Source organism: Bolinopsis microptera, chromosome 9 (genome assembly GCF_026151205.1).
Source record: "Bolinopsis microptera isolate Bmic1 chromosome 9, MBARI_Bmic_1.0, whole genome shotgun sequence".
Lineage (NCBI taxonomy): Eukaryota > Metazoa > Ctenophora > Tentaculata > Lobata > Bolinopsidae > Bolinopsis > Bolinopsis microptera.
This window is the reverse complement of record NC_087080.1, coordinates 14025534-14033305: the sequence shown is the minus strand read 5'-3', so window position 1 is coordinate 14033305 and position 7772 is coordinate 14025534. Positions and strand designations below refer to the sequence as shown.

The window sequence follows — 7772 nt, the reverse complement described above, 5'->3', positions numbered from 1 at the left end:
GTAGGAGAAATAAGCAAGCTGATAAGAGACAATAAAATTACAAACGTATGCAATTAGTGTGTGGCGTGAGGTATATTTACTTTAATTTTTAGTGCCGACTTTAGCTTCAATGATATCACCGCGCACCGTTAACATACTCATAGTCTGGACAGCACCCTTCTAAATCCGAAAAGTGTCATACTTGTAGTAAATATTTGGTAGAATTCGGTCCAGGACAAGCTATTAAATTTTTTGCTGCGCTCCGGTCTATCACAGCAGTTTTCCTAATACCGTAGAGAAGTTTTTTTTATTAACAAATAAAACTCGATTACTAGACTCCTAGCCTGATACGAACTAAATTAAAAATTGCTCATAATGAACTTATCATCTTATCATAAATAAAAATAAATGCTGTTAGCTGTGAGCTTTTGCTGGTCCCATGAATATAATTCAATGGATATGATATAATATAAATATTCATATACTTGCACATTTACGAGTCTTCTGAATCTATTATATTACATAATACACGACTTCTCATTTCATAATTCATATCAAACATTTATATACTCATGCAGCGAGAACAAAATATTTAGTGTCGAAACTAACACAAGCAGTCATATTGCCGTGTTGTAAAACGGCCGACCGTTTACTACAAGTTAAGTCAAGTCAAATCAAATTAAAACATAGTTTTAAAAAACGTATACGCTATCTGCAACATTTGACATCTACTTCTAGCACAACGTGCACAGTCTGGTTTAGTCAAAAATGTTACCTGGGAACCTCAGGCTATCATGTTCATTAATGAATAGAGATTCGGCGGAATGACAGGCTGAGCGCTGCCCAATAATCAACAATGCAGCTCTAAACGCTGCGGACTTGCTATTATAAAAATTAATGAGCGCTCGATTTGAAATCCCGACGCGCATAAAAACTGCCACTAACTGCTACTAACTGCCACTAACTGCCACTAACTGCCACTAACTAGGTAGTGCGCTATCGACAGTGAGCCGCGCGTGCCGACTGTAGGATGGTTTTTTAGCGCTAATTTCGGCCAGCACAATTTTCTTCAAACAAATAGATATTGAGTATCCTTCCCGACCTCCAATTGCAACAAAAATTGGTAAGCTTACTCATAGACTTACAAGGAAAGTGTCCGAAAAATTTAAAGCATATCCAACCATCAAACATTATGTTACAGCTAAAAGCAGCGTATTTTGCCCCATTTTGATCACTATATCAACTCCGATATCCACCAAATTTTTCGGACAGTTGTGAAAGCCCTATTGGAAGGTCGTCGCCAATTTCCAGAATGATCCCATTTAAGGAACTGAAGATATATCCGAATAATACGACAAAAATGGTCAAATTTGGACGAATTTGGTCAAATTACGCGACTTTTACAGCTGCTTTTGCTCCAAAAGCCGCGCACCATCGAATATGGCACCTAGGCGAAACTCACTGATCTTTCCAAAAAGGTATGACAAATTTGGTATTGTGAAAATTCTCACAGTCTCTAGAAAACAGTGGTACAAAAATTTTTAAAATCCGAGCAAGTTTATTTTTATCGTGCACCCCCTACACTAACTGCTACTGTCGCGCGCAAATGCGTGGGCGCGATTGTAGCAGTTAGTGGCAGTTAGTGGCAGTTAGTGGCAGTTTGTAGCAGTTAGTGGCAGTTTGTGGCAGTTAGTGGCAGTTTGTGGCAGTTAGTGGCAGTTTGTGGCAGTTAGTGGCAGTTTGTAGCAGTTAGTGACAGTTTCTTTGCACTTAGCTCCTCCTGTGGACAGTTAGGGTTAAAATACTCCCTTCGTGAGTTATCAGCAAAAACTGTTTCAATCATGTGACTTTGGACTTGACATCATAAAATTAAAAAAGTTGGTCTCATTTATCGTAAGGGTTGGGGTTTTAAATCGTCCCTCTAAAGAACGTGTCTATGGAAGTACTCAAAGTAATAGTCGAGTGTAGAGTAATTTATCATCGACCATGAATGATAACAGAAACTGCAATGGTAACATTAACTTTAAGCAAGAGCGATTTATGTCTGTTTGTTTGTTTGTTTGTTTGTTGGGCAACAGTTCCACCTGGTCCTCCATAGTAAAACTAAAATTCTACGTCCGCCTTTAATTCTAAAATTTAATCATGGCTCTCCCTGGTGCAGAGATTGGGCTCGAATATATGAACTGGATTAAGTTTATTTATAATTATATATTATTATATATCATGTCCCAGAGGACAAGTTAAGGTTTTTTGCGCGTTGCTGCATCCGAAGGGCGAATCCCATAGTCGCGATCTATGAGTATGCTAGATTGCTAGGGTTAGGGTTAGGGTTGGGATCAGATTAGAGGGTTAGGGTTTCGAAAAGTTATTCAGGACCACCTCGAGAACTGGTTAAAAAAGTCACGTGACAGTCGAGTGTAAAATGATTTCATTGATTAATCATCATCCTTACCAGTATCAATAAAACTAAATCGTCTTTTTCAGGCCTGTCATTGTGAAACCTTCGAGTTCGCTTAAGGGGAAGATTGATTCTGAGTCTACGGGCCCTGACAATGAGACTTCCTAATATCATGCCAACTTTGGTCACGACAACAGTTGTAGAATTATGAAGAAAAAACCATCTGCAATGTGAAAAATAAGATCCACAACATGGATTCTCAAATATAAACTGGAATTTCGGGAACACTCTCATTTTTATATTATCTTCGCAATTGATCTATCAGTATTGAGGAAAGTCATCGCACATTAGTATAGACATAGTAGTGGAATTGTAAATGGATTGAATAGTTAGTACTTAGTAGTTACATTATTTATGTGTTAGCATATTTTCTTTGCAAGTGCAAATAATTAAGATATAATATGAACATTATTTAAAGTTGAATTGGAATATGCCAGAAGATTCAAGATTACTAAAATTGATATGAAAATGAAAAAAATGTCGGATTTTTTCAGGTTTGATCATTTTAATGTTTGTTCAGAATTACGTCCGTTCACGCAATTTCCAGTTAAATTAAATTAGGTCCGAAACAAATACCAATAAATACGTCTTCTAATGCAAAGAATAGGGTGACAGCTAGGATAAACTTGGTCCGGTATCACACATTATACTTCTCTCTGAAATACAGATTGGAATTCACAATTCAGTAACTTTCTTTATCATAATACTAGCCGACTATAAGTATAGTTACTTAACACAACAAACTAAAAGAGTTTATATTGCATTGTAGGTTTGTACAACCTTATACCAGGACGCGCGCCGAGTTGGACTCGTCGACGGTATATAATATATTGTATATGGAACAGATATTTTACAAGTATCAACCGTTAATATATGGAACAGATATTTTACGAGTATCACCCGTTAAATATTGCATCATATATATGCATCATATCAAACCAGTAATCAGTCCCCTACCTAAATTTGCTGCGGCTGATATATGAGAGCACAGGTTGTTGAAGTTTCTGAGAAACAGCTGATGTTATGATGTCGAAGTGACAGGCCGAGCGCGCCGCGCCGCCTCATATAGAATATCTCGCAAAATAACTTTGCGCAGGCTATTCAGGAACGTGGGCATGTACGCCAACGACATCCGACGGTCGTTGCCATGAGGACACATCGATGTTCACAAGTTGTGCAGTCAGCACGTGCAACTTCAGTTATCATTATCATATTCATAACACGTTAGCAAAAAAGACCAAGAAGAATCAGAAAAAAGGAAACAGCAGGAAAAAGGACAAGTTAAAAAAGGAGAAAACCATGGTTTTCAAAATGCTCAGTGTTCAGCTTTTGCTGGAACGCCTCCGTCGACCGATTAAGACTACAAGCACAGCCAACAAAGGAAGACCCATCAACAGCCCTGTGTTGGCGACAGGAAGACCTGCTGTTTTCACCAGCGTCAAACCACCTCGACCAAGGTCTGCCCATCCCAGGAGGCAGAGAACAGCCCCAGAGCTGGCAAAAAGTTCCCAAGAGTCAGGTACTAAGCTACATTCTCATTTTTATTATCATCAATGTGAAATTGTTGAATTCTGAAATTTATCGTACTTTCAAATTGTAGTAGCTTTTAGTAATCCTTGATCGAATTTTGTACTCATTAAACTAATACTATTACAACCTATAGTGGAACTCAAAAAGGAGCACCTGGCAAACGAATGGAAAAAGATTCACGAACTTGAAGAGTATTTAGGCCTCAGGCCAGACTCGACTATGTCGAACGTTACGACATCTACGATGTCTGCAACATCAAGGTAAATGTTTATTGTTTTGTTATGCGAAGGTCTATAGATTAGAGGGCCACGTTTTATCGCCTAACATTTTAAATATTTATAATATATTGGTTTAATCTACATCAATCTATTAGTTTGTTTGAATTTGATCTTGCTGCAGAATCGAATGGTTTATTTTAATGATATATCAGTAAGCATTTGAACGGTTTATTTTAATGATACGTTAGTAAGCATTTGCATTACACCAATAATATGATCATTAATCAAATCATTGCAGGCACACCCTTCTGCCAGGTGCCGTGAGCGATTCGGAGGATGATGTAGGAGAGGAAGAAGTGATCATCAACACCCGGGATGTTGAATCCCATAGGAAAATAGAGAAAGTAAAGAAGCGCAAAAGGATAACCATCCGAGGACGAGCGGCGCTTTCGTCTTTGAAGAGAACTTTAAATGCTGCAAAGACGAAGTTCTTGGCCTGTTTCCATTGGTTAGTTTAATTCATTAAAAATAGTATTAGTAACCACAGAAAATGTGGCTGTAGGCTTTTACATTTTTACATGCTGGTTAAGTTGACCATTACTTGGTGTTTTACCACTGACACCGCGTGGCGTTAGCCAAGTTGCAGCAACAAGCTGCAAATCTCATCAAGCTGTAAATTGGGCCGCTGCGATTTATAATTATCATCATTTGCTGAATGCTGTTCAGTTTCCTGTGATTTGACGAGTGAAAGCTTTTTTTCTGAAGCTCGTTTTTATTGAGGTGAACATGTTTTTGCTTGTTCTGGGAGAATGGAGAGTTTCTGAGAGCGGATCTGCTTTACTCAAAAGGTTGCCAATAACTAGCCGTTTTTTTGTATTTATTCAAAATAACAATTGAAATATTTTTCAGATTCTGTGCACACTGGAATCCACGCCTCCCTTTGAAGCCGCCTCAAGATAAAAATGCTCCACATTGCAAATGCAGGCGACTTTAATTTGCCGTTTGTAGACTGGTCCAGTAACCAGTAAGTCGATCAAACCAAACTCCAGCAAATCGGCTTCCGACACGAACTCGGGACTAGCCTTTATGGAGTTCATATCTTCAAACTTCCTAGAGCAGCTAGTCGACGAACCCACTAGGAAGGACAAAAACATCCTTGACCAGATCCTCTTCAACAACATTGACTTAATCCACGGTTTATCAGTGTCAAAGACGGAGAAATCAGACCACGACATAGTGACCTGTACTCTCCTCCACCCGTAGTTCCTACTTGAGCAACCAGCAAGGAAACAGTACAGTCCTGTCACAGCACTTGACGACATCAACTTCAATGCTGCTGACTGGGCCTTGATCAACAAGGAACTCACTACTGTAAACTGGTCGACATTAAGCAACCCTTCAACTAGCCAAGATGCTGCATATGGGATATGTTTGAAGGGATCCTTGTGCAGATCTGCAAGAAACACGCACCTTCACATAGCCACAATCGTCAAGCCGCAGCATCTTCAAAAATCCCAAGAACTTGTTGTATTGCTCTAAGTAAGATCAAGACTAATCCTAAGGCCTTTTATACCTTCGCAGAGAGGTTTAAAACCCCTGCTGCATCCGTCGGACGCTATTGGATAGTGATGACAAGCTCCAGTCTGATCCAGCCACTATGGGTAATATCTTACAGGAGCAATATGCGAGTGCTTTCAGTGACCCCAAAAAGGCAAATCTAGCCGAAGTTCGGACGTCCAAGGTCATTGAGCAACCACATTCTATCACAGACATCGACTTTAACGAGCAAGATATCCTCGACAGCATCAAAGCGATGAATCGTTTCTCAGCAGTCGAACCTGACAAGTTCCCAGTCCTAATCCTCAAGGAATGTGGAAATGTCCTAGCTGCTGTGACAACCAAGCTATGGAAAGCTTCGCTAAGCTCTGGTGTAAAAGCTACAAAATTCAAAAACCAGAGTATTATCCCCCTTTTTAAGAAGGGAAAAAGGTCGATTGCTGCCAACTATCGACCGGTATCTCTAACATCCAACCTCATAAAGATGTTCGAGAGGGTCGTCCGTGCTAAGCTGGTTGACTAAATTGTAGCTCAAGACATCATCAACCACGACCAACACGGCTTTCAAGCTGGAAGAATTAGCTGTCTTACTCAACTTCTTCACCACGTCCAAGACATCATGGATGACTTAGATGGTGACGAAAATGCTGATATTCTGTATCTTGATTTCAGCAAAGCCTTCGATAAGGTAGACCACGCTATACTTCTGAAGAAGCTCCATATGTACGGTATCCAGGGCAACGCCCACCGTTGGCTGGGAAGCTTCCTCAGTGGAAGAAACCAACATGTTGCTGTAGATGGTATTGAATCTCTCGTCATAATGGTGCTAAGTGGGGTACCACAGGGCACTGCATGTTAGGCCCACTGCTATTTATTTTGTATATCAACGACCTGTTCCTAGTTGTAGAATATTGCAAAGTAAAAGTGTTTGCTGATGACTCCAAGCTCCACGAAAACATCAGCTCCCCGTCCGACTGCAAATGTCTCTGCAGGAAGACTCTGTGCAGTAGTGTGATGGGCAGTAGCAAACAACATGGAGCTAAACGAAAGTAAGTTCCAACTTCTCCAGCATGGCAAGAACCCTGAGCTAAAGAAACTCTACATTTTACCATCTGGTGCATTGATATCTTCTTAAGATGTCGTGAAAGATCTCGGTGTGTATGTTGACAGTGATCTCTCCTGGCGTCAACACATCACAAGAAAGTCCTCTGAGGCAGCGAGCAAAGCTGGATGGGTACTGAGAACTTTCTCTACCAGAGACAAAGACACGATGGTGATACTTTTCAAGACATACGTCTGCTCTATTACCGAGTATTGTTGTGCTCTCTGGTCGCCTCACCTTCAGTGTGACATGATAATCATGATTGAGTCGATCCAACGCTCATTCACTGCAAAAATAGCATGATACAAGCATCTTAGCTACTGGGAGTGGGAGCGCCTGAAGCAGCTTGATCTTTACTCCCTACAGCGCCTCCGCGAGAGGTACATGATCATCCTTGTCTGGAAAATTTATTACGGTGAGATTTCCAACAGTGTAAACATTTCTTTCCAACACTCTCAAAGAAGAGGTGTTCAATGTCTTCGTCCTCTTATACTGTCTACATGCCTCCCGGAGCAGAGACTTCAGACTGGAAGAACCTGCTAGACAGACTGAAAGCCAAAATAGATACGATCTCAGAAAATACAATGGTGCCAGACATCTACGTTGTTGGAGATTTTAACTATTAAAATTAACATTAGACTGGAGACATGGAAATTTAAGCAGTGAAGCCAGTGTCAGAATCACGATTTTATAGAGTGTATAGATCGTAACTTTCTAACACAGGTCGTAAACTAGTCGACAAGAGGAGGGAACACCCTGGATCTTGTACTTACAAATGTTTCGGGTATGTCACAGAAGTAAAAGTGGATCTTTATCAGACCATAGCTTGGTTGAAATTCAGCTTGTCTTAAATATGACAGAAAGAAGGAAAAGTAAATCTCTGGGAACTCTGTGACGAGGACTTGAACTCTTTTCTCGAATTTTTCAA

General features: G+C 40.1%; 1 protein-coding gene across 1 annotated transcript; it reads left to right on the top strand.

Moving 5' to 3' along the window:
* Positions 1-3591: 3591 nt before the first annotated feature.
* Positions 3592-5148, top strand: LOC134820721 (uncharacterized). Its single transcript, XM_063831296.1, has 4 exons — positions 3592-3956; positions 4101-4227; positions 4484-4693; positions 5095-5148. Coding segments are annotated over exons 1-4 (696 nt in total). The 5' UTR covers positions 3592-3598; the 3' UTR covers positions 5096-5148.
* The last annotated feature ends 2624 nt before the right edge of the window (positions 5149-7772 follow it).

Bases quoted from the DNA above. Each gene is read 5' to 3' on its own strand.
- LOC134820721 (XM_063831296.1), top strand. From the start codon at position 3,599: ATGTTCACAAGTTGTGCAGTCAGCACGTGCAACTTCAGTTATCATTAT. The intron at 3,957-4,100 runs GTACTAAGCTAC...TACAACCTATAG, and splicing joins AAAAAGTTCCCAAGAGTCAG to TGGAACTCAAAAAGGAGCAC. The intron at 4,228-4,483 runs GTAAATGTTTAT...AAATCATTGCAG, and splicing joins ACGATGTCTGCAACATCAAG to GCACACCCTTCTGCCAGGTG.